The 26484-nt window shown below is 37.8% G+C and overlaps 1 protein-coding gene, 2 long non-coding RNA genes and 3 pseudogenes across 18 annotated transcripts; 2 read left to right on the top strand and 4 right to left on the bottom strand.

Annotated features, from left to right (window-relative positions):
- The first annotated feature begins 1891 nt into the window (after positions 1 to 1891).
- Positions 1892 to 4383, top strand: LOC148696763 (uncharacterized). 2 transcript variants are annotated; one of them, XR_015962719.1, is made up of 2 exons: positions 1892 to 3772; positions 4231 to 4383. It is a non-coding gene; the product is annotated as an uncharacterized LOC148696763 (long non-coding RNA). The 2 variants fall into 2 exon arrangements; XR_015962718.1 differs by having other exon boundaries at positions 1892 to 3796.
- Positions 4384 to 5781: 1398 nt separating this feature from the next.
- On the bottom strand, positions 5782 to 8309 carry LOC148696762 (uncharacterized; annotated as a pseudogene). Its single transcript, XR_015962132.1, has 4 exons — positions 8000 to 8309; positions 7148 to 7915; positions 6011 to 7066; positions 5782 to 5911 (listed from the first exon to the last, which is right to left on the bottom strand). The product of XR_015962132.1 is annotated as an uncharacterized LOC148696762 (transcript).
- Positions 8310 to 9009: 700 nt separating this feature from the next.
- Positions 9010 to 14366, bottom strand: LOC148696761 (uncharacterized). Of its 9 annotated transcripts, XR_015962700.1 has the most exons (9): positions 14125 to 14366; positions 13900 to 13966; positions 13708 to 13760; positions 13507 to 13604; positions 13031 to 13156; positions 12636 to 12841; positions 12127 to 12460; positions 9567 to 9823; positions 9010 to 9344 (listed from the first exon to the last, which is right to left on the bottom strand). It is a non-coding gene; the product is annotated as an uncharacterized LOC148696761 (long non-coding RNA). The 9 variants fall into 9 exon arrangements; XR_015962699.1 differs by lacking the exon at positions 9010 to 9344 and having other exon boundaries at positions 9359 to 9823; XR_015962701.1 differs by lacking the exons at positions 9010 to 9344; positions 9567 to 9823 and adding an exon at positions 10078 to 10175.
- A 5802-nt stretch (positions 14367 to 20168) lies between these two features.
- Positions 20169 to 22790, top strand: LOC148696760 (uncharacterized). Of its 5 annotated transcripts, XR_015962678.1 has the most exons (7): positions 20169 to 20443; positions 20868 to 20999; positions 21189 to 21293; positions 21396 to 21411; positions 21526 to 21564; positions 22236 to 22339; positions 22444 to 22790. XR_015962678.1 is itself a non-coding variant. In XM_088694373.1 (6 exons), exons 2-6 carry the CDS (start codon positions 20892 to 20894, stop codon positions 22486 to 22488), a joined length of 330 nt encoding a protein of 109 aa, XP_088550499.1. In that variant the 5' UTR covers positions 20169 to 20443; positions 20868 to 20891; the 3' UTR covers positions 22489 to 22790. The 5 variants fall into 5 exon arrangements, 2 of the variants coding, with proteins under 2 accessions (XP_088550499.1, XP_088550500.1); XM_088694373.1 differs by lacking the exon at positions 21526 to 21564 and having other exon boundaries at positions 22284 to 22339; XM_088694374.1 differs by lacking the exons at positions 22236 to 22339; positions 22444 to 22790 and having other exon boundaries at positions 21526 to 22215.
- Positions 22791 to 23302: 512 nt separating this feature from the next.
- Positions 23303 to 24715, bottom strand: LOC137725224 (MDIS1-interacting receptor like kinase 2-like; annotated as a pseudogene). Its single transcript, XR_015962622.1, has 2 exons — positions 23731 to 24715; positions 23303 to 23652 (listed from the first exon to the last, which is right to left on the bottom strand). The product of XR_015962622.1 is annotated as an MDIS1-interacting receptor like kinase 2-like (transcript).
- On the bottom strand, positions 23668 to 26204 carry LOC148696759 (uncharacterized; annotated as a pseudogene).
- Positions 26205 to 26484: the final 280 nt, after the last annotated feature.

Here is a 26484-nt window from a genome sequence, read left to right as displayed (position 1 = left end):
TGGCACATCTTCTGGACACAAAGAAAGGTTCACCTTACGTGACGACATGGGCTAAAAATCCCACACATCCTTTATGTAATAACTTTGTCGCCTGGATGGCAGAAATGATATTATTAGAAGGGATTTGTCACTCACCCTGAAACGTGATCGACGGTCGTTCAGGCCGATTGAACGTCACAAATTTCTCCCTACAACCGACATAAGCGTTGTGCCTAGACAACCAAACTATTCCCAAGATGACATCAAACTCCGCAAGTTTGAAGGGAATTAAGTTAGTCTCAATGAGTTCTCCTTCAACTATGACTGGACAATCCATATACTCCCACTATGCACACAAAAGATCTCCAGGTGGTATTTGTATGAGCATATCAAAATTAAGTGGTGTAGGTTGTGAGTCTAAAACTCATGCAAATGATAAAGATACAAATGAATAAGTGGCACCTAGATCAATTAGAATTTTAGCCCAATTATCACACACAAGTAACGTACCAGTAATGACTCTAAGGTTCTGCTCCGCCTCCTGCTAAGTCATGACGATGTTACGCCCATGGACCTGACGTCCCAATCCACTATTACGATCGCCACGAGTCCTAGTTCCCTAGTTGTTATGACCCGCTCTAATTCCCCGAGTACGACTACTCAAAACTGCTCAAGAAGATAACGGTTGTCACTGAGTAGAAAACCGGGTACTCTGATTACCACTGCTCCCATAACTTTGAGTCTCGCCATAACTCTGGGTAGTCGAATAGTCACCCCCACCGTAACCTGAGCCAGAAGCATAACTGTCGGGTGATGGTACCGAAGGCAATCTCGAACAATGCCACCACACCTGTGACACGTGGCTGTAACATCGCAATTCCCTTGATGGCAAAAACCACAATGCACACAAGTCATGACTACTAGGCCAAAGTGGTTGAAAGGTTACCTCGCCGACTTACTGCCTGAGTCGTCACTAGATGATCCCGAACCCTAACCCTATTGTTTAAACAAATAAGAGTGTCTAAGGCCGAAGGGGTTAGAAGAGGTAGAAGGTTTCTTCATACTTAGGGATCGGAAACCACGACCCCTTTGATTCTGATTCTGAGACTGATTCTGGCTCCAAGGCTGGTTTTGACTCTGAGGTTGTTCCTGGTTAAGATTGTCCCATCTCGGCTGTTCGATCATCAAGCACGTCTTGATCATCTCTTCATAGAATCTATGCCTCTGTGATGCTAAAATCTCGCGATAGTCTAGGTTTATGGCAATCTGTAGCTAAATCATCATTTCCCTCTCTTTCCTAAAAGTTCCCTCATGATGTCTCAACAGGTGTCGAAAAATGCTGTCAAACTCTGTAATGCTCAGATCGGCCTGGCAAAACTCTAAGAACTTTTGCCTCTTCCTTAGTTGATAACTAAGGCTTAAAAAATGTGCGCTGAAGAGTCTCCTGAATATGGCCTAAGTCATCAAAGTATTAGGTAGACGAAAGCTCTTCGCCGATTTCCACCAAAACCTCGCATCTCGTTGAAGGAAGTAAGCAGCGGTAGTTGCCCATTCATACGCTGGGCATTTCATGCTCTCTAGGGTATCCTTCATCTTTTCTAACCAGTCCTCAGCCTTCTGATAGGCTCTAACTACCCTAAGATCCGTAACACCATGGTTACGAGAATTCTTTATATAAGTGTGACTCGGCCTACTACTACCAGGGAAAACATTCCGTAACGCAGAGGTCAACTACTGAATTCCTCCTATTATACTTAAACGAGGTCGTCGAGGTACATTCCCACCAAGATGATCCATGATTTTGATAAGAGGCAAATAAGATTTAGAAGAACGAAGAATTATGGTTACCAAACGGAAGAATGAAGTCCTAAGTATGCTCTGATACCAATCTGAGTGCTTAAATTGTCTGCCATGTGTGTTATGATTTGTTCTAGCTAATGGACTATCTAAAAATGTTATGGTTTTCATAGCGGTATTTACGTAGTCTGTCTCTCTCAACTGGGTTTTCTCTGTCGTTGGCTCAATTCATTCTGCTGCAGATTGTTCCCATTTTTCACTTTCGTTGAGGTAAAAGCTCAAATCTGTGTATTTTTGTGTTCAACAAGTTGGTAGGGCAAATTGTACTTTGCTCTGCATATGAGCAATGTCTAAGTTTTACCTATTTTGATAATGCTTGGTATGTACTTCTTGATTTTTAATTTGGTTTTTGTGTATTGAGTTGGATAGACAGTTCATAGGTTTGGTTCCATATCTATTCGAAGAAGAAAAATACAAAGAGGACAACACAATAACCCTAGCACGATTATGTATGGAATGAATTAAATCTATTAAAGAATTATATTTTGGGTGTGTTGTTAGGAAGAAACGTCAACACTCCAAATATTTATGAATTTGATTCCTTATAAAATAGGTTAATTGTATGGGTTACTTCTTTTAGCACTAAATTTTTGTTAAGTTTCATTTTTGTTTAGTTTTTGACTTTCCCTTGGGAGGACTTTTAATTAAGCATGCATCTTTGGTGTAATACAATTATATTCTTGAGGTCTGGATTTTTCACTCTTTACTTTTCTGCCCATTATGATCTAAAGGAAGACGTGTCACAGAACCGAGCGCAATGGCGTTCTAGCCTTCATACAACTGATCCCACTTGGTGGGAAAAAGCTTTGTTGTTGTTGTTGTACTTTTATACCCATTATATGTTTGAGTATCTATCTTTTGGCTTATTATCAATGAAAAATTATTATATGAGGATTTTGACTATTGACTTATCAATGGTATATTTATTAAGGTTAGTTTAAGAGAGGATAAAGATTTGTTTTCACAAATGAAATTAATCAAATGTCCCAGGCTTTACAGTTCAATTCTCACGGTATGCACTATGGACATTATTCAAGAAATTGATGGTTGTTTTAGCATAGTGAGATTGCTGTTGTACGGTTGAAGGATTATGCTTTTAGTTTTCTCTTTCATCAGTTCAATGCTAGAAATACGGATTTGCATTTTCTTGATTTGAATTTGTTTTAGCATAGTGAGATTTCTGTTGTACGGTTAAAGGATTATGCTTTTAGTTTTCTCTTTGATCAGTTAAATGCTAGAAATACGGATTTGCATTTTCTTGACTTGAATTTGAGTATTTTTTTTTTCTTTCTCAATTCAACCACAGAGATAAGGATAAAAGTTCTAGGAAGAGATTGAAATTGGTGAAATGCTCACTGAGGCTGGTAAGGAATTGAAATTGGAAATTATGAAGCGACAACTTTTATTTGACTTTGATCTGAGTGTTAAGTCATTTGATGGAAATTTGTTGCAGTTATCTTGACACTATGCTGCGAGTATCTTGACACACTATAATAGGTCTTCTTTTTGGCAAGTTTGTGTTTCTTATTCGCATTCATGATTCTGTAATCATTTACCTTTGCTTTTGCATGATATCTAATAAATTGGATATGATATATTTATTGTATTTTAACCTTTTTAGCCAAGCAAATGATTTGATTGATAACTTAAAGTCGATTTTTTTTTTCTTTATGTCTACATATTACATGGGCAACGAGGATGGGGGTTGAAGTCGAACGCTTCCATGGGACAGATTCCAAGATTATTTAGTAAGTCAGTGATTAAGTCAGATTAAAATGCCTTCATTTCGTTTTGTGTCCATGGTCTAATTTTACTTGGATGATTTAATTCTATGGGATGATTTCTACTGGTTTTTTTTTTCCATTTTGTACTTTAAATACGTTTAAGGTTGAAGGAGTCAGCGATGGAATTCTGGACGCCGAAGAGAAGAAGCATGGTATTGTTTCTTCTTTCTTTTTGAGTGAGCATCTCTTTCTTTTCTTCGAATTTTGTTTCTTTCTTTTTGTTGTTGAATGTTTCAAAATTTCAACTCACAGTTCGTGTGCATTGTTGAGGAGTGTATTTTGCCATTACTAGGCCATTATTCTTTCGTTTCAGTAATTGTTTCTTTATTTTTTTTGTATTATTTTTTGCAAAACCTAATCATCATAGCAAAGCTTTTTCAAACAAATTTTTTTAAACGTGTTGCGAAATGAATGATGCGAGAAAAAAATACAATGCGAGTATCTTTGCACGCTATAACTGGTTTTCTTTTTGGCAAGTTTGTGTTTCTCATTCGCATTCATGATTCCATTATCATTTACATTTGCTTCTGCATGATTTCTCATAAATTGGATATCATTGTATTTACTGTATTTTAACCATTTTATCGAAACAAATGATTTCATTGAACAGATCATCAGTTACATGCTGCAAGTGTACGATGGCGAAGGCATTACGGTGCCTTCAAATGATCACTTTTTTTTTTTTTTTTTTTTTTTTTGGGTTTTTGACAGATTACATTAAATTTTATTATTGTTTAGTTGATGAAGTTCTCGATTAAGAGCAGCTGCACTTGCATTTTTGTTCAGGACTAGCAACTGTAATAGTAAATAGTACAGTGTGACAGATTCTCTTATTTACGTCTGAATATGAACGGTTTATTGTATCATATAGGAAAGATGAAAAGAAAATATGAGATGATATTGAAGAAAGCCTTGCAAAGTGTATGCCTGCTTAATTCAGATACCACAACTTCGGTTATTGTTTAGGTGAGGTGTTCTGTTTGTGTGAAAATATTTGAGTCTCGAATATTTTAAGCATTGTGTCAACAACTTGAGATGGTTGTAAAACAGTGCATGTAGCGTTGATGCCTTTTACTTTACATGCATATTTGTTTCATTCAAACTAAACTTTCAGTGTACATATTTATGCCAAAGATAAGACCTTGGGAGCCTGATACTCTTTGTTAGAATTTCTGTTACAAAATTAGGGAGGGATCCTGTCCATTTATGCTTCTATTTAGTAATATTGGGGTGGTAAAGATTTCTAGGGTGTTTTTTGGGTTGTGTTCAAACTGCATTCCTTTCTTGCAAGACGACATTAAGAGGCATTTTTTCAGTCGTACATTATGGCAGCACTTCGTTTTGATTTGTAAACAAACTAAATGCTTTATCTTTGTCTTGGAGTGGTCTGGTTACTTGAAACTATAAGTACAATATTAAGGACATAATACGATCTGCAAATGAATGTTTCTTATAGCATGGATATCCATGTATAGCAAGCAAAGTATCACTTCATTGGTTCTTACGTACTGTACTGTCATTTCAGTTACTTTGTGTAGAAATTGTTCATGCATGTTTCAAGTCCCGATTAATGCATTCAATCCCCGCAGCAAAGTGCGGGTACATTTTCTAGTGGTCCTTGATAGAGAGATAATTACAATCACAATATCAATGACGACAAATAGGAAAATCAAACCAAAAAAGAAAGTATCTCGATAGAACACTTGTGGGTAACTGGTTATTCATGCAAGTACGAATTCCACATTACCAAACACAATTTGCAACACTCTGTAGTAATCAAGGTGGTGCGGATATCAATTACATGTTTATGAAGTTTGTTGTAAACATCAAGAAAAAAAATTAAAAAAAATAAAATTCCACAACTTCTCCTTATTTGATAGACTGCTTGCAGCAAGAATTCTAATGTGAAGTTGGAGCTACATGTTCTCTATTTTCTTCTAGTTTTGAAGGGTCGATAGCTTGTTGATGGTAAGCATACCAAATGGCTCAGGAAGGCAAGGAAGACTCTGAGCTGATAGATTTTGTGACACAAAATGCATTGTTGGACGCAAGCCAGGACGCGTCCGTATACAAGCCAGTGCTATACTCATTACAAGCACCACTGCCTTTGCCAATTCATTGGTTGGAGGCTCTAGTCGTTGATCTAACACATCTTTTAGAAGCGAGTCTGCATTTCCTTTCATTGACGATGATTCTAATAGCTGGGACTCTAGCATATCCCTGGGGTGCCTTCCCATCATGACTTCTAGTGCCACCACTCCGAAGCTATAAACATCACACTTGTCCGTCACCTGCATAATATATGCAAGCTTTGCGTATAAAGAGGACAAAATATGTCAACTCTACAAAAGATAGTACAAAGTTGCACAACATTAAAATTTTTACATTACCTGGGGCCATGTATCCTAGCGTACCAACAATGTTGGTCCAGTTGGATGAATCAATACTCAATAGTTTTGCTGTTCCAAAATCTGAGAGTCGGGGCTCAAAATCCTGCTCGAGCAATACATTATTGACAGTTACATCACGATGCACAATTGGTGGTGAGCAGTCATGGTGCAGATAAGAAAGTGCATGAGCAAGTCCTTGCACAATTTTTACCCTTGTTGGCCACCCAAGTTCAGTAACCCCTTTTACCCCATACAATGCTTTTCCGAGGCTGCCTCTCTCTAAGTATTCATAAAGCAAGAATATGCAACCCTTCCTTGTAGAGAAGCCATATAGTCTTATGACGTTTCGATGCCGGATAGTTGTCAAAGTTCGGATTTCATTCTGAAAAATTTGAAGATTGATCACTGGAACGTCATTAGAGTCGTCCGTGTTAAGCCTCTTAACTGCAACAACTTGGCCTGATTGGAGCTCTGCCTTGTAAACCTTTCCAAAACCTCATTTGCCAATGCAGTATTTCTCATGAAAGTCATCTATAGCCTTCACAACTTCTGCAAACGTAAATTTTACTTCCTCTTGCAATATCATTGCTTCAAAACTCTCAAAGTTCTGAGAAGTTTTGATTACCTGATGCCGGATCGTGGACTTCTTGGGGAACATAAGAAAGAAAAAAATGGCAATTGCAATAGTTGCGAAACCGCAAAAGGAATAAAGGATAATGGATACTTTATTCTTGTTAGCCCTTTTGGAATGTGTACCGGAAGACTTAAATTCAGTTCGTCCATCTGCATGACTCCACAAGCCATAGTTACCAACAAAAGCACTTGTTGGCGCCTTTTCGAAAATGCCACGGGTTGGTAATGGCCCTGTCAAGTTGTTATATGAAAAGTCATATCTACTTAGATTTGACATGTCAGCTAATGCAGATGGGATTTCGCCTGAGAGATGATTGCGTGAGGCATTGAAAACCTCTAATCTTGTGAGCATGCGCAATCCTGATGGTATTGCACCCGATAGTGAATTGCTGCTGAGATCCAAGTAGACCAAACCTGTTAAGCCTACGGCGAGAAACAGATAAGTTGGTACTACCCCTGTCAAATTGTTATTAGACAATGAAAGAAGCTTGAGGTCCAACATACCTGAAATTTGTGGGATCATTCCTGTGAAGTTGTTAGCGGACAAATTGAGTTCACGAAGGCGAGAGAAATTGCCTAGACTATGAGGAATCTCTCCTGTCAAGTGGTTATCGGACAAATACAGTTGCTGAAGCTGAGTCAATTTGCCTAGACTCTGAGGAATCTCTCCTGTCAATTGGTTATAGGGCAAATGCAGTTGCTGAAGCAAAGTCAATTTGCCTAAACTCTGAGGAATCTCTCCTGTCAAGTGGTTATCGGAGAGAGAGAGTACCTGAAGTTGAGTCAATTTGCCTAGACTTTGAGGAATCTCTCCACTGAATTCATTGGAATAAAGCCTCAGATATTGCAATTGTCTCAACTGCCCAGTTTCTGCTGAAATGGTTCCGCTGAAGCCATTGTTCTGAAGGTACAAAAAGACCAATTCCGTCCAATTGGAGACTAGAGAAGGAAGGTTTTGACCAATAAATCGATTATTAGCTAAACCCAATTCAACGAGGCTTTTAAGATTGGACAAGGACAGAGGCAGTTCGCCATTGAGTTTATTGGAAGACAGGGACAAGTGGGTGAGGTTTGTACAAAGACCAAGCTCAGAAGGGACTAAAGAGTTTAATGAGTTGTATGAAAGATCAAGGTACTAGAGCTCCCTGAGTTGTCCTATAGGGGGTGGAATTTTCCCTTCCAGAAGATTCCAACTCAGGTCAATATGTTGAAGACCAGAAATCAAACCTATACTGCCCGGAATTGGGCCAGAGAATTGGTTCCGAGTCTCGTCTTAAAATGTGTTGCCAAAGTCCAAAGTTGTGAGCCTGGAGAGATTTCCAATGGCAGATGGTATAGGCCCTCGGAAATAGTTGCCACTCAGGTTCAAGTGGGTGAGATTCGGAAATAGAGAAAAATCGAAGAGAGCGAGTGTTCCAGTAATTTGCATATTGGAGAGGTCTATTTTGGAGACTCTGTTGGTTTTGGTGCAGGCAATGGCAGTCCAGTTGCAGAGAGTGTTGAGGTTGGTGAGGGACCATGAATTGAGTGGCGAAGGTGGCCATGATGATGAAGACAAGTCGTCCTTCCATTTGATGAGTGATTCTGCTTGTTTTCGTGGAGATATTGATGTCGTTTTGATCAGTGGCAATGCGAACAGCAGCAGGAGCATATAATGAAATGTCATGGTTTTGAGTTGCATGATGATCTGTTATTTTTTCATGGAGTGTTTCCCTTTGTCCAAGGCACAAATAAGTCGGAGCTAATAATCCTTACTTGACGCTTGGAATTTCACACATGACCATTAAAGGACGCGTAATGCCTTGAATCTTCTGCTGCCTCTGACTTCCAATAAGCTCAATGGATTGCTGCTGCCGGGCCCGCCGAAAGCTTCATTGGGTCGGCTTCCGAGAGCTACCGGAAAGTACCAAGTTTTTCTGAATTTCCTTTGTTTTTTTTGGTCGCAAGGTTTTTCTGTTATTCATTTACTTTTTATTATATGCTTATGTTTGTGGTTCTTGAATTTTGAATTTCCATGGGCATTTGGCAAATTTGTCAATTTCGTTAGCCAATTGGCTAATTTTGTCGAATGAAAATGTTTACAAATTTTTCCATTTGAATTTCTAGTTAATTAATCTGATTAATTGTTACTTGATTTTGCAAGTGCTTTGGTAAAGACATGATCAACTCCGTTCACATGCTGCTGCTGCTTGCTTTATTTGAAAATCAAGCGTCAGAACATCCGCTGCACTCTTCTAGATGTTCTTTTCTTTTTGCTTGTGACACGTTTCCTCGTCTTAACCACACGTTGCTAGACGAGAGATTTTTCGATGTGATCGTCACACGAAATGATACACCACGTGTCTCTATATAAATGATAGGATATGTGTGTTAAAAGATTAATAAATTAAAAATTAAAATTTTCCACCACTTACATAAAGTAAGTGTCGTGTTTCCGTCACAACTAAAAAGTTCTTCAGACTTAAACTCTGCTAAAATGACTTGATGTGACCAATCATTTTGCGTGCCGTATCCTTCGGCCGATCACCTTAGAATTTTTCAAAAATAAGACATCTTTGAACTTTGTTCAGTCTGCGCAAATAGACGGGGCCGTGGGAAGACCAGACGGACCGGGTCAATCAACATTAGCACCACACATCTCTTGATTTTGAGTTGAAAAATCCTTTCCAAAATTCCAAGCATAAAGAAAGGTTTAGGAAATCTGCACCTCCGAAATTTCACCAGTTTAGATTTAGTTACGGAACTAAAAGAATCTGTTAACAAGGTTAACTGAATATAACAAACCATGGGTTCTACATGAGAATTTCTTCAAATGAAACCTAAAACTAATATCCAAATTTGCACCCTATGTTAGATTTGGTGTCAACACATACTTCGAATTAAATATGTCATACTCACATGTGTGCCACATAATCAAACTTACAATTTTCGTACTTGTTCCTGGCTTCCAATTTTCTTAGCGGGAAGCTGCCACAGTCCTTGTCCAATCTGAGTAGCATTCTCGAGTTGGATTTCTCCGATAATGTATTTACGGGTCCAATCTTGCCTTCCATGATCTCCAATACTCTTAGCGGGAAGCTGCCACAGTCCTTGTCCAATCTGAGTAGCATTCTCGAGTTGGATTTCTCCGATAATGTATTTACGGGTCCAATCTTGCCTTCCATGATCTCCAATACGAGTCTAGTTGTCAATTAGAAATTGATACCCACGCGTTGATGACGGATTAGAAATTGTAAGAAAAATTATGCCATAGACGATTAATATTATTCACATTAAAAATGTTAGAAGAGTTTAACAAACAAAAGATTGTAAGAAAAATTATGCCATAGACGATTAATATTATTCACATTAAAAATGTTAGAAGAGTTTAACAAACAAAAGATTTAATCGATACAGTCCACATACAAACAATCATGGAACTTCTGTCTTTACAAAAAATAAAATTTGAAAAACCAACCCAAGCAAGGGAAAAAATCAAAGTTCACTGAAGCACCTAAATTTTCCGTCCAATACTCATTGTCAAGAAAGCAACCTAGGCAAGAAAAAAATATGAAATATTAAAATACATGCAATTAATTTATACATCAACATGTTTATACTTAAAAAATAATAATAATAAAGTATGGTTACATAATCTTTTGGATTAATCTCAGTTTACTATCTTAAATTTTCATGATTTTCAACATTTGGTACATGAAGTTTTTTTCATCCCAGTCATACCTCAAGTCTTAATTTTGGAACAATCTCATACATCCGTTAAGTTGGCTGTTAAATCAGCTGTTAACTAGTGACATGGCACCTAAGTGGACAATGACTAGGTGCCACATGTCAATATAGATCCACGTGATATAAAATAATTAAAAAATTAAAATAAAAAACTAAAATTAAATAAAATAAAAATTAATAAATAAAAATTAAAGAAAAAACAAATTAAAATGCCATAGGATGCGTGCTTCTCCTTGGATTTTTGCAGAACCTTTCTTCCCCTTCTCTGGCCTCCCAGACCTCCATGACCAACCGCCTGCAAGTCCCCGAACCCTGACACACTGCCATTCCTCCCGAACACCTTGTTCTTCAAATATCCCGACATTTTCAGGAACCCTTTACTCGCAAACACGATTGGATGCCCAGAAATCGAAGGGTCAGTGATCGTGAAGCTGTCGGGCAATTCGCTCAGAGCTTCGTGCACCCAGAGAGAGTAGCGGCTGATCAACGACTGCTCGATTAAACCCAGCTCCGATTCCATCGTACCTGTTCCTTGATCACTTCCACAAAACCTTCGTCACTCTGTGTTCAATCGAGTCCCAGTCCCATGTGGGCACCTGTGAAGTTCAAAAATTGGAGAAACCCCAGTTGAGAAAACGAGCAGAGCACGCAGAAATCCAAAGAATTTGATCAATTAGCGTCGCCCATTCAAAAATTGGAGAAACCCCAGATTCCGGCTAGCGCACCCCACCGAGGTCCCCCATATCTACAAGCTCGACCTCTTTGTGGCCAATGAGTCATCCCTCTCCCTCTGCCCTCTTCACCTCCCCTCCCAGTCCTTCACCGTCTTCGTCCTGTAAGTCTCTCAAACGCCTTTCGTCAAAAACCTTTAGTTCAACAATCGACCTACCCACCCACCATCAAAACCCTCCATCTAGACCTCCTGATCGATGACCCAAAATTTGTTTGGATCCAACAGCGACGACGCAGTTGTTGCTGGGTTTATGCTGTAGGAGAAGCAAGGGAGTGCAATAGGAGGAATGGGTTGGGGAAGATGCTGCAATCAACAGCGATGGGGAAGAAAAAGGGTTGATGCAGGTGGAGGAACGGGAAGGCCCGCATCCCTAGGCCTTTTTTTTATTTGTTTAGTTCTTTAATTTTTAATTTTTTTTTTTTTTAATTCTTTAATTTTTTTAATATTTATATAGCCCCATATTGACACGTGGTGCCCAATCATTATCCACGTGAGCGCCACGTTATCAGTTAACGGTTGACTTAACAGCTAACTTAACGGATGTATGAAACTGTCCAAAATTAAGATTTGAAGTATGACTCTGGAATGAAAAAAACTATATGTACCAAATGTTGAAAACCACGAAACTTCATAGTAGTAAACTAAGATTAACCCTAGTCCTTTTTTTGTGGAAAAGAATCTGATTTTATACCAGTTAGAGAGGACTTTTTTCAGTGATTTAATAGTCTCTTATTTAGATCAGTGCATTCTAATATTGTAAATGTAAGTATTGAGATTTTATGTTATAGCTAAACAATCAAACTAAAAACCAAGTCAACACCCATAGAATTATCCCTGCATTCTCAAGAGTACCTAATTCACTTCTTAATTCTACCTAACATGTACAACACTTAACACTTCATATGTAGCTTAAAATAATAGAACAATAATGAAAATGGTAGAAATCAGACATTAATTTTGAAATCCTGAACAAATACAAATTAGAAGATATGACATTAAAGTAAATGGTAGATTGAAGACTGACCAGGTTGAGAGTCGAGCTTGATCTGCTCACTTCACAAAAAGTCATGGAAAGTACCGACTCTTAAAACACTCGGGGTTAGTCTATGAACAATGAGTAGGTAAGGAAAACACTGGACTATTTGCAAATCGAATAGATATTTATGAAAGAAAAAAAGAGAATCAGGATGCCGATTCAAATATCCTAAGCAGTAATTTGGGAATTTTCCCACAACCTACACTAAAAGTGGGATAGCCAAGGAAAACAATAAGCAACAATTATCTTTGTTAACAAAGAAAAAGGAAAACCTGGAACTTTTCTCTATGTTCCATAAATCTGGAAAAGAATGCAGGTGCATCTGTTTGAAGATCACATGGCAACACAAAAGAATTACTAAAAACATAAGATTCATGAGATAGCTCAATGCATGGCAACGACATAAATACAGATTTCGGGAAACAATTGTCTAGTTAAAGAACTATCCCATTAACAACTCAGTGTGAAATGTGCACAAAGACGAAGACATTACTTACATAAAGTGATTAGGGATCTCCACCACTTGTGCCGGCTCAATGAGATAATCAACAACCTTCCCACACTTCAAATGAATAAGTTAAAAGAAGAATGCTTAGGAAATCATTTCTTAATAAATTAACAAAGAAAGAGAATACTACTACCTTTCTTGGGTGTCATAAGCGGAAAATCCTTTTTCCTTCCATAACTATGGCTCTAGAATAATCTGAAGGTGCAATACAGAAATGAATCTCAAACTTGATGCCAATGTAGGACAGGTTGCAAAGGTATGAGTTACGCTTGTCAAGTTAAAACAATAAATTGATTATACAAAAAATCCATTAAAAAAAACAAACAAACAAACAAACCATTCACTAATTTTTCATACAAAATAGAACGAAGCTATAGAATATACCTTTTCAAAGTGAGTATTGTGAAAAATACAACATAGCTTGAGACGATGGTAATTCACGTGTTTGGAAAAGTCTACCTGCGTGGTGGTGGAATGTGGGAGAAGGTTCAGGAACACAATTGCTTCAGCCTGTGGGACAATTGAGGAACAGTTGATATCAGCAATAGTACTTGTCATCAACATGAACTTTTCATCCATAGTGGCATTTAATTTCTTTAATTCTTCATCATCTATGATACAAACGAATTATACATCTCAAAAGAATGAAAAAAAATTTACACAAAACGCGGTTAACGCTGCTTTATAATTTCCTATCAAAAAGGCATGAAAAGTTGGTTGATTTCATTTGTGAACTAACATAAAAACAAACTTAAACATTAATTTCCTGATGAATATGTTGATTATTTGATGATAAACCAGAAAGCTGATATGTTTGATGCTTTGGATGTGGCCTGTGGGAGTGTAGCTTGGCTTCTAACCTGGAGAGGTTGATCTTTGTGTTACAAATTTCTTTCTCAAGTCTTGCACTCTTTTATTGATTCGCTTCCAGGGCAATTGCAACCTCTTCTTCCACAAACTACACATGCACGCATACGAAAAATATGTGCTTAATCACAATAACAAAAGCCCCAAATTTTAACAAAAGAAAATTACCCAGATGCACAACCTGAAGAACTCACCAAGAAAGCCTAGCTCTTCTGCGCAAGAAATTCCTTCAAATTAAACTGAAAAACTGAACATGGGTACTTGAATTCAATAAAAATTAAAATACAATCAATTTACTGTTAACCATCTTTTTTTTCACCAATGAAAAAAAACTCCAAATCAGCCCAAACGATCCCAAACTCTAAAAGCCGTTCAAACCAACTTACCATCAAATCAAAGCCACTTCACAAATCCTCTTCAAATCCACACCGAAAATTGCAAGACCAACCTTTCCTGAAATAAAAAACGCAATCGGATCAAACAACCACACTCAAAAAACCCAAAAATAAAAAATTAGTCAACGCAAAAGACCAAGACTTGAATCTAACAGGAATGAATTTGAAAATTTTCTTAACCAAACAAAAAGTGAACAAACAGATGAAGAAACGCACCTAAAACGATGCGATTCGTTTGCGGAAGACGGCGGAAACAAACAGAACAACCAGATTTCTAAGCGATGAGATCGGATTTAAGAGAGAGACGGAAAGAAAAAAAGCAGAAAAAATGATGGTAACTGCAAACCCTTCCAGCGACTTCGGTGTGAAGAACGACGAAGGCACAACCACTATGACCAACAACACGTGCACACAGCGAACCAAATCACCCCAATGACAACACGCGGTAGCAACACCCTGCAGCAATTGCCAAATCACTGGGCTCCAGAAGACCAAAAAAAATTGCTCAGCATCTGAGGGGCAAAACCGCCCGCACACTGTTAATGAATAGTTTGAGTTTTAGTAGAGAATAACTAACAATAATGCCCGTGCGATGCTGCGAGTTTTAAAACTGTATAAAACATGCATAAAGTTTTAAATACACACAATATGCAATACTATTTACATACATATAGAAATCTATTTACAATGATATGGATTGGCAGTTCTATTGCCATTGTTCTAATATTCACATCTTTTACAAATTGAACTCCTAACTTTCATTAATCGTAGGAAATTTTTTGTATATAGTATTATTTACATACAAAATATAATATTTGATGTGTATTTACATACTATTTACACACAAAAGATTGGGTAGATAGTCCCTATTGATATCCTCATGAAATATGCAGATAATCAGCTTATTTTACCCAATCATAACAAAACTGTGTGGTTGCTTTTTTTCAATCCTGCTTTTAAAATAATTTAAGCAGTACCAAACCTTACCTTATTCCAACAAGGAGTGTGATATCCACACACTCCATTTTCCTTCTCACATATCTATTTAATTTTCAACCGTCGGATCGGATGAATTAAAGAAGATCAATGAACATAAATTATCAAGAGGTGTGTGAGAAGTAAAATGGATGGGATGGGTGGATAGCACACCCCTTCCAACAAAGCCATCTGATTTGAGTCTGGGTTGGAGGGTAATTATTAAAAGATAGGAGGGTAATTTTGGTCGTAGGTTTGGGTGCCATCCTATACACGTGTTGGGCCAACCATCAGATGGGTTGCGTTCGTTGGGATCGACGGCTGTGTGGGATTTGGTGAGGGGATGGGTTACGAGAGTGAGCCTCCTGCTTGCAGAGAGGGAGGGAGGGAGAGAGTAAAAAAGAGAGCCTGAGAGCATTCCCACCATTGGGAATTACTCGGGGGACAGGGTCCAAAACAATGGCCCGAGGGCCGATGGAAGGCCTCCAGCGTGACCCAGCCTGGTGGAAGGGGGAAGCCCGAGCAAAGGGCCCGTGAGGGATTGCCAGCCCTTGAGCCCGAGGTGGGGGTGACGCAAGGCTGATGCCAGGGTGGCGTCAGCGCATTATTTTATTTTTTTTGTGTCAGGCGCGTGCACCCCACCCCCGCGTGGGGGCGCGTCCCGACACAAAAGTCAGAAAAAAAAAAGCAAATGTCAGTTACCGTTGGGAAGCCACGTGGCTTCCCACGGTGCGTTAGATCCTAACGATCACTTAATGTGGACCGTTAGATCTCAACGGTAAAAAAAAAAAAAAAGTCAGATTTAATATCCACCGTTTGATCTGAGATCAACGGTGGATATTAAAATGCTTTATAAATTAAAAAATAAATTAAAAAATAGTTTTAAAAATCTGAAAAGTTACCGTTGTGACACGTGGCACAATCTGGAGCGTTAGAATTCAAATTTTTTTTAATCCAACGGCAGAGATTAATTAATTGAATAAAAATTTTAAAAAAATTGTAAAAAATTCAAAAAAATATCTGAAAAAAATTGTAAAAAAAATTGTTTTTACTTTTCTATAAATACCTTCTCATTATCATCTACCTTACACAACAATTTCATATTTTCTCAACTACTTTCAATCACATTCCTTTCTTTGTCTCAAAGTTTGAATCCATTTTTTTTCAACAAAATGACCACTGGTGCAGGTACGAATTGGTCGCTTATTGAAGATATTGCGTTGTGTACTAGCTGGGTTAAAGTTACTCATAGTTCGCTTACGGGTAATGAGATGCAGTTGCGAGAAATGTGGAGTCTTATTCATACCAGTTTTCTTGAGAAAATTGGTGGGAAAAGAACCAAAGAATCGATGTCCAGTCGTTGGAAATTACTTAGCCAATCGTTTAGTACGTGGAGAGACGCTTTGGCACAAGCTAGTAGTAATATTCGAAGTGGGGAAAATTACTCGGATCAGGTAACAATTTATTATTTATTGTTACTTATTTGTTACATTATAATTATGTTGTTTGTATTATTTATTTATTTGTTTGTTTGTATTATTTATTTATTTGTTTGTTTGTATTATTTATTTACTAAACTTGGAACTCTAGCCCCATGTTATGATTAACATGACATATAAATATATATATATATTTGCTAGTTACTTATTTTCATTAAAATTATTTATTTGTTACTTATTTTCATTATTTACTAAACTTGAAGCCTTCTTACTTATTTTCATTATATTTGTTACTTATATATATATGTATATATTTGCTAGTTACTTATTTTCATTAAAATTATTTATTTGTTACTTATTTTCATTATTTACTAAACTTGAAGCCTTCTTACTTATTTTCATTATATTTGTTACTTATATATATATGTATATATTTGCTAGTTACTTATTTTCATTAAAATTATTTATTTGTTACTTATTTTCATTATTTACTAAACTTGAAGCCTTCTTACTTATTTTCATTATATTTGTTACTTATATATATATATATATATATATATATATATATATATATGTATATATTTGCTAGTTACTTATTTTCATTAAAATTATTTATTTGTTACTTATTTTTATTGTGTAGGAACTTCAAGCACAAGCTTGGTACGCTGCCAAAACCAAAAGCAAAAATAAATCATTCAACCGGTGAGAATGTTGGAATATTGTCAAAGATTGTCCTCAATTTAGAGTTGTGCCAGTCGGTCCAGAAGTGCACATGAACAGCACCCCTCTACACTCTACACCCGATCATGTTCATGAAGATGATGCAGAAGAAGTGCCCGAAACGCCCCTCCCTGAACGCGCGTCGGGTTCGACCCGTTTTCCAATTAGGCCTCATGGTAAGAAGGCTTCAAAGAGAAAAGGGAGTGCTTCGAAGAACGATTATGCAAAGTTCATGGAAGAACTTACTCGCCAAGGTGAATTGACTTTGGCGAGGGACCTAGCGAAAGATGAGGCTGATAAGGCTAGAGAGGCATCAAAACAAGCAGCTGTTGAGAGAGAATTTTATGCTAATGAGAGAGAAAGAGAGCTACTTAGGCAAGAAAGGGAACATGTTAGAGAAGAAAGATGGGCTCAACAAGATCGTGAGATTATGAACATGTCTTTAGAAGGGAAGTCTCCAAATTCTAAATTTTTTTGGAAGTCAGAGAAAGCGGACGTTGTGCGAAGGAGGCGTGCAAGAGAAGCAATAGCAAGCCAAGGTGGTTCTAGCACCTCAAGAGAAGATCATCCTAGCACCACAAATTGGTTAAGTGATGATGAATAGAATACTTTTTGTAATCGGAGCCCATAATTTTCCAATCACTTTGGGTTGTAATTTATTATTTATTGTTTGTATTATTTATGTTGTTTCCAATTTCTTGAATATTTATTCAAATTAATTTGGTAAGTTATTTATTAAAAGTCCATTGTTCAAATTAAAAGTCCTTGTATAAAATAATTAAAAGTCCATCGTTCTAATTAAAAGTCCATCGTTCTAATTAAAAGTCCTTTACATAAACATAAACATAAAAAAATTACATATACTAAGAATTACATAAACATAAACATAAAAAAAATACATAAACATAAACATAAACATAAACATACTAAGAATTACATAAACATAAACATAAACATAAAAAAAATACATAAACATAAACATACTAAGAATTACATAAACATAAACATAAAAAAATTACATAAACACACCAAATAAAATAACATAAACATACCAAATTCAAAAAAATACACTAAATGAACTTAATTATCTTCAACTTGTTTCAATGCCCACTGGTGCTCTATCAAGTCAATTTGTCGGGCATTGTGCATGTCTAGCATTTGAAATGCAGTATATCGTTGAATGAGCCTTTCATTGTAACGTCCATCCCTTTGTAATGGCTCATGTTGCACGGGCTCATCGGTGGCGTCATGAGCACAATATATACGTGTTCTTGAATTGTTCATCGGGTCTGGCTCATATTCATCAACAGCTTCATAATCGTACTCATCTTCCACAATCATGTTGTGAAGAATGATGCACGTCATCACGATGGATCGAAGCGACTCTACATCAAACAATCTGGCAGCACCCCTGACGATCGCCCAGCGAGCTTGGAGGATACCGAAACAACGCTCCACATCCTTCCTGCACCCCTCTTGACAGCTTGCAAAGTGTTTTTCCTTTGCACTCCGCGGACGTGGCGCTGTTTTGACAAAGGTTGACCAGCGCGGGTAGATGCCGTCAGCTAGGTAGTATGGCCCGTCGTACATACGTTCGTTGACCTCATACGTAACTTTTGGTGCCTTTCCTTGCAGGACATCGTTGAACACTGGGGATTGGGCAAGGACGTTGATGTCATTTTGAGCTCCCGGGACCCCGAAAAAGGCGTGCCAAATCCTTGTATCAAAAGATGCCACCGCCTCCAGAATGATACTTTTTGCTCATTTTCTGTCCCCGTAAGCGCCTTGCCATGCACTTGGACAGTTTTTCCACGTCCAGTGCATACAATCAATGCTTCCAATCATCCCAGGAAAGCCACGCATCTCCGCCTTCTTCAACAGCCGCTTCAAGTCCATGTGTGTAGGTTTGCGGAGGTACTCAGCGGTGTACATAGATTCGATTGCTCCGCAAAACCTCATCAGGGACTCAAGAATGGTTGATTGCCCCATCCTCGTTATCTCATCCACTTGGTTTGCAGATGCTCCATATGCAAGCATCCGCAAGGCAGCAATAATTTTTTGCTCAGGCAATAGACCCATAGCACCAAAAGCATCTTTTTTTTGCACAAAATAAGAATCATGGTTGCAAACAGCAATCATGATTTTGTTGAACAAATGTCGTTCCATTCTAAAACGACGTCTAAAGTACGTATCAGGGAATGCACTATTAGGAACAAAATAATCATCCAAGAGTTCCATACCTCGTCGTTGCCTGCTTCTATCAAGGTTTCCGGAACGGCTGGGCTTGCAGATCTGAGCCGCAGCTTGGATGACTCGACGGGAATGTGAGGCTCTGCCCCTTCTTACTTCGTCATTTCTCATTTGACGCTCCTCATCCTCTTCCCTCTCATTTCTTACCCTCTGGTGATTGAAGATTGCTTCAGATTCGTTAAACAATTCTTCTTCTTCCTGATTGTATTCCCACATCATCTTTGAGGAAGAAGAAGACGACATTGAAAGAAAGAAACAGAAACTATGAATAATGATACAGATTTTTGTGAATAAGGAAGCAGAAATTATGAATAATGATAGAGATCTTGAGAATTTTGGTGTGAGATTTGTGAGGATGGATGGTGGATCATATAGAGGATTCAGAAAGGATTAGGTTCTGCATAATGCCACGTGGCATGCCGTCATTCGTTAAAAATCTGATGGAAATCTATCCTCAAAGATTGTGAACAGATTATGACACGTGGCATGCCGTCATTCGTTAAAAATCTGATGGAAATCTATCCTCAAAGATTGTGAACCGATTATGACACGTGGCGCGACGTGATTGGTTAATAATCTTATCAGAAATCCATCACCAATAATTGTATTATTTTATATTATTTAATAATACTTCGGATAATAACACGTGGCGCAACGAGAACGATTAAAAATCTTATCCGATATTACAATTAAAATTATTTTGTATTATTTTATAAAAAAAAAAATACTAATATTTTATTACCTATTGCCAGGGTTATTGAAGTGTAACGGTGGAGATGCAAATTCTATTGATAGGGCTACTTACTGTTCATTAAGAGCAGTTACTGTTTATTAGGTGGATTGAATAGTGTATTGGCAGGACGGCTCCAACGCTGAGTTGCTCTGAAGAATTACAACGCTTCTCCTGAACGAGGGTTAGCTGAGCAATTCCACTTCTCTCTCTCACAAAAATCTGCTTTCGTCGCTCTCGACTTCTGCTTCCATCTCACAGAGGGTTGGGTTGATATCGGTCAGATGGAGGAATGGGTGTGAGATTCGGTGAGAGGAAGGAGAGGGAGGAGCAGGGAGATGGGCTCGAGTCTGCGAACGGCGGAAGAGATCTTCAGGGATTACAGTGCTCGGAGAACCGACGCCGTCCACTTTAACTAACAGTACTCCGATCTCTCTCTCTCTCTCCTCCGTTTCTCTCTCTTAATTTCCTTTGGGCTTTGGAAATCTCTGACCTTTTGGATGATTTGTTTTCTCACTGATTAATTGACTGTTCTGCAAAGTAAATTTATTGATTTTTGGAGCGAAATTTAGATCGAGCAATTGAAGAGATCAATTACAACAGTTGGGAAACGTACAATGAGAATTTGAGTTCTGGGTTTTGGAAATTTTCTTTTTTTTTTTTGGGGTATAAATCTCGGGATTTTGGGGTTTTTACAGTAGTGGGTTTTTGGAAATTCAAATTCTTACATTCGCAAATCCATGTAAAACCCTTCAATTTTGTTTTGTTTTAACTTTTGAGGTATGGTTTTATAGAAATTAACGGTTGGAATTAACTTTGGTAATCTTGATTTTGGTTTGGTTCAGCTAGGGTCTAGATGAGTACCTTCTATGGTGAAGATGGAAGATGCTAAGCCTGAAGTTTCAGCTTCCAACAATTCAAATTCTGAGAGCCGTGATTCTGGTCTTCTCCAAGATCGATTTACTGGTTTGTGCAAGGTTGGCGCTTTTTGCCCCCTTTCGATTGTGATCGAATTTATCTTTTTGTTCTTTCTTATTGTAAATGTCTTTTTGTTTGTAAAGTTTAGTTTATAAATTGTACTTCTATTTACTTTTTGAATTTCTTTTATGTTTATGTTGTCGTTTCTTGATTTTAGTTTCTGTGGATTTATACGTTTCTGATTACAGAAGGTATTTGTCATTGGACGAGAACTCTTACAAGCAAGCTGCAAATCTGTTCAAAGAAACCAAGATCTGTTAATATCAAATGCGTCAGCTATTGGCAAGGGAACGGTACGTCCATTCTATAGTCATGTTAATAATGTTATGTTGAAATAAGGTCTTAGGTGATATCCTTTTTCCGGGATTTTCTCTGACAAGTGACAACCCCATTAGGCCCTTGAGATGGCAGGTGAGGTACTTTTACTTATCCAATGTTGTCCCTTCCACCTTATGTTGTTTATTGTGCCTATTACCGTTTATTTACGGGTGATAACATGTATCTTCTCTTCTTTGCATATGGCAGTCATCAACTCGAGTTATGTGACTCAAAAGTTGGGGCAAGGTAACATTGTTGTTTCTTTTCCTTATAAGTAATTTGGTTTCTATAGATACCAACATGTTAGCGAATCATAATATCATAACATTGAGTGTAAAACAATAACATCACCATAGTTCCAGTCATTTGGGGAAAAAATAACATACATGGAACATTGTTTGTTCAACAGACAACTACACAATTTATTATATAAGGGAAAAGCAAAATGCTTAAGATCAAATAACTTGCAGCTGGAATGAGGTTGAGCAGAGTTGTTTAAGAGTAGAGAGCTATAATATGTATCTTTGTTAGTAAAGGCTTTCACCTTTTGGGTTCAGTTCTATCATCTCCTCTCCCCCTTATATGATTGATTCAACGGAAAGGGGTTTAGTGCTTAACGATAAAGATACAATTTTGAAACAATTTGTTTCCTTTTCTTTTTAATTTGGATCAAATTCACAATCTTATCGATTAATTTCAGAAGTTGGGAATAAATTTTGGAATGTGTTTGCATTTGTCCATGCCACGATGGTTTAAATGAGAAAACTAATGGACTGATTAATTTCAGTAATTTCATTAAACCCAGATTTTGGAAGTGTTGATGGTGCGGCTGTAGTGGAGGGGAATGAGAAACTAAATTTTATAGTTTTCTGCTCCTGTTATGCTTCCTAACCTTGGTTTTGTATTATCTTATTCAGGCAAATTAGAAAACTGAATTCATTGTGATTTGCGTTCTGACTGTGAAGATGTATTTCGGACCGTTTCTTCGATGAGGAAGAATTACTCCTCCAAATTGGACCAGGTAATAACATTACTGTAAAGGCTTAGTTTAGTTAATTAAGAGTGTGTGGCCTTGATTGAATGGATTAAAGGTCAGGTTATTTATCGGTTTTTAATGATTTACAGAGCTTTTGGGTTGTCAATTGTGACTACTCCTCACATGGATTATAGGTAAAACCACTATTTTCTTTTCTTATTACTTTTCCTTTAAATGTGTTTTATTATGAGATTCTCACTTTATATATTGCAAATTTCCATCACTTATGCGAACTTCAGAGCATACAGGAAAGCAATGTTTTCCATTTTGGGTACAAAGAACCAAATATGTTATCTATGTCTTCAATGAACTTATTACTTTTAATTGTTTAGTTTAACTGATGTTTGGATGCCTAAAAATATTCTTCATTCGTTTTTTCGTCTTTTTGAACCTGAACGGATAATCAAATTGGAATAGATTCTATTTTTTTATTTCATTTTGCTTCTCAGTTTGTCTTATGTATTTGAACCACATGCAAATTCCAATCTTGCATTGTTTAAGCCCCGAAATTGGAACAATAAAGCTTGCATGAAATTTGAAGTTCTCTCTGATTGAGAACTCATTTTAATTCTACTTGGAAGTTTTCTCTAATTGATTTCTGGGTTTATTAAATTGTGGGTTACGATTTCAAAACCCGCAGCAAAACTGTGGGCATTTTTGCTAGTATGGTCCTTAAAATTCAGCTACGTAAATATTTGACAGAGATTACCAGAATCACAATATCAATTATTATAATGATTGGCAAAGTCGAACCAAATAATTAAGAAAGTATCTCGACAGAATACTTGTGTGTAACGGGTTATTTATGCAAGTACGAATTTGACGGAGCCAAACACTATCTTTCAACCACATAATTTGCAACACTCTGGTAATCAGGTCGGTGCAGATATCAAATACATGTTTATGAAGTTCGTTGGAAACATTAAAAATAAAAATAATAAAATAAAATTCCACAACATCTCCTTATTTGATAGACTGCTCGTAGCAAGAATTCCAATCTGAAGTTGGAGCTACACATTTCTCCTAGTTTTATAGGGCCGATAGCTTCTTGATGGTAAGCATACCAAATGGCTCGGGAAGGCAAGAAAGAATCTGAGTTGATAGTTTCTGTGACACAAAATGCAATGTCGGACGCAACCCAGGACGCGTCTGTACACAAGCCAATGCTATACTCATTACAAGCACCACTGCCTTTGCCAATTCATTGGCTGGAAGCTCTAGTCTTTGATCTAACACATCTTTCAGAAGCAACTCTACATTTTCACACTTATCCGTCACTTGCATAATATATGCAAGCTCTGTGTATAAAGAGAAGAAAATATGTCAGCTCTACAAAAGATAGTACAAAATTGTGCAACCTTAAAATTTTACATTACCTGGCGCCATGTATCCTAGCGAACCAACAATGTTGGTCCAATTGGATGAATCAATACTCAATAGTCTTGCTGTTCCAAAATCTGAGAGTCGGGGCTCGAAATCCTGCTCGAGAAATACATTATTGACAGTTACATCAAGATGAACAATTGGTGGTGAGCAGTCATGGTGCAGGTAAGAAAGTGCACGAGCAAGTCCTTGCACAATTTTTACCCTTGTTGGCCACCCGAGTTCAGTAACGCCTTCTACCCCATACAATGCTTTTCCGAGGCTACCTCTCTGTAAGTATTCGTAAAGCAAGAATATGCAACCCCTCCTTGAAGAGAAGCCATATAGCCTTATGATGTTGTGATGCCGGATAGTTGTCAAAGTTCGGATTTCATTCTCAAAACTTCAGAGATTAATTGCTGAAATGTCATTAGAGTCATTCGTGTTAAGCCTCTTCACTGCAACAACTTGACCTAATTCGAGCTCTGCCTTGTATACTCTTCCAAATCCACCTCTCCCAATGCAGTGTTTCTCATGAAAGTCGTCTATGGGCTTGACAACTTCCTGAAATGTGAATTTCACTTCTTCTTGCAATATCATTGATTCATAATCCTCAAACTTTTGAGAAGTTTTGATTACCTGAGGCCGGCTTTTGGACCTCTTGTGAAACATAAGAAAGAAAGCAATGGCAATTGCAACCGTTGCGAAACCCAAAAAGTAAAAAAGGAAAACAGATACTATATTCTTGTTAGCACTTTTGGAAGTTGTACTGGAGGACTTACATTCAGTTAGTCCCTCTGCATGACTCCACAAGCCATGGTTGCCAACAAAAGCACTTTTTGGCGCCTTATTGAAAATGCCACAAGTTGGGAATGGCCCTGTCAATTTGTTATATGAAAAGTCATAGCCACTTAGAGACAACATGCGATCTAATGCTGATGGGATTTCGCCTGAGAGATTATTGTGTGGGGCATTGAAATACAGTAATCTTGTGAGCATGCACAATTCTGATGGTATTGCACCCGATAGTGAATTTCTGCTGAGATCCAAGGTGACCAAACCTGTTAATCCTACGGCAAGAAACAGATAAGTTGGTATTACCCCTGTCAAATTGCTATTTGACAATGAAAGTTGCTTGAGGTCCAATATACCTGATGAACCTAATGGGATCACTCATGTCAAGTTGTTAGTGGACAAATCAAGGTATTGAAGCCAAGATAAATTTCCCAGACTCTGAGGAATCTCTCCTGTCAAGGGGTTATCGGACAGCTTGAGTAGTTGAAGTTGATTCAATTTTCCTAGACCCTGAGGAATTTCTCCTGTCAAGTGGTTATCGGACAAATTGAGTAGTTGAAGTTGAGTAAATTTGCCTAGACTCTGAGGAATCTCTACCGTCAAGTGGTAGTAGTTGAAGTTGAGTCAATTTGCCTAGACTCTGAGGAATCTCTCCCGTCAAGTGGTTGTCGGACAGATAGAGTCCCCAAAGCTGAGTCAATTTGCCTAGATTCTGAGGAATCTCTCATGTCAAGTGGTTATCGGACAAATGGAGTTCTTGAAGCTGAGTCAATTTGCCTAGATTATAAGGAATCTCCCCTGTCAAGTGATTCATGCCAAGATCGAGTGTGGATAACGAGATTAGATCTCCCGTTTCATTTGGCAACTCTCCACTGAATTCATTGGAATGAAGGCTTAGATACTGCAATTGTGTCAACAGCCCAATTTCTGCTGAAATGGTTCCGCTAAAGCTATTGTTTTTAAGTTTGGACAAGAACAGAGGCAGTTTGCCATTGAGTTTATTGGAAGATAGGGACAAGATGGAGAGGTTTGTACAAAGACCAAGCTCAGAAGGGACTGAAGAGTTTAATGAGTTGCATGAAAGATCAAGGTACTGGAGCTCCCTGAGTTGTCCTATAGAGGGTGGAATTTTCCCTTCCAGAAGATTCCAACTCAGGTCAACATGTTGAAGACCAGAAATCAAACCTATACTGTCCGGAATTGGGCCAGTGAATTGGTTACGAGGCTCTTCATAAAATTTGTTGCCCAAGTCCAAAGTTGTGAGCCTGGAGAGATTTCCAATGGCAGATGGTATATGCCCTCGGAAATAGTTACCATTCAGGTCGAAGTAGGTGAGATCTGGAAAAAGGGAAAAGTCGAAAAGAGCCAGCGTTCCGTACATTTTCATACCGGAGAGGTTTATTTCGGAGACTGTTCTGGTTTTGGTGCAGACGATGGCGGTCCAGTTGCAGAGGGTGTTGAGGTTGGTGAGGGACCATGAATTAAGTGGCGAAGGTGGCCGTGATGATGAAGACAAGCCGTCCTTCCATTTGATGAGCGATTCTGCTTGCTTTCGCGGAGATATTGATGTCGTTTTGATCAGTGGCAACGCAGACAGCAGCAGGAGCATATAAAGAAATGTAATAGATTTGAGTTGCATGATGATCTGTTATTTGTTCGCGAGTTTTTCGCCTTTGTATGAGGCACAAATAAATCGGAGCTAATAACAACTTTGGAGGTGCAGAGTTTATAATCCTTTCTTTACACTTGCAATTTCGCACATGACCATTAAAGAACGCGTAATGCCTTTTAGCTTCATTTGGTCGGCCGCTCCGAGGAGCTACCAGAAAGTAAAGGTTTTTCCGAATTTCTTTTGTTATATGTATTATGCATATGTTTGTGGTTCTTGAATTTTGAATTTCCATGGGCATTTGGCAAATTTGTCCATTTCATTAGCCAATTGGCTAATTTTGTCGAGTCTGAAAATGTTTACG

Source organism: Pyrus communis, chromosome 5 (genome assembly GCF_041283825.1).
Source record: "Pyrus communis isolate YQ-2024b chromosome 5, ASM4128382v1, whole genome shotgun sequence".
Taxonomy (NCBI): Eukaryota; Viridiplantae; Streptophyta; class Magnoliopsida; order Rosales; family Rosaceae; genus Pyrus; species Pyrus communis.
This window is presented reverse-complemented; position numbering and strand designations above follow the sequence as displayed.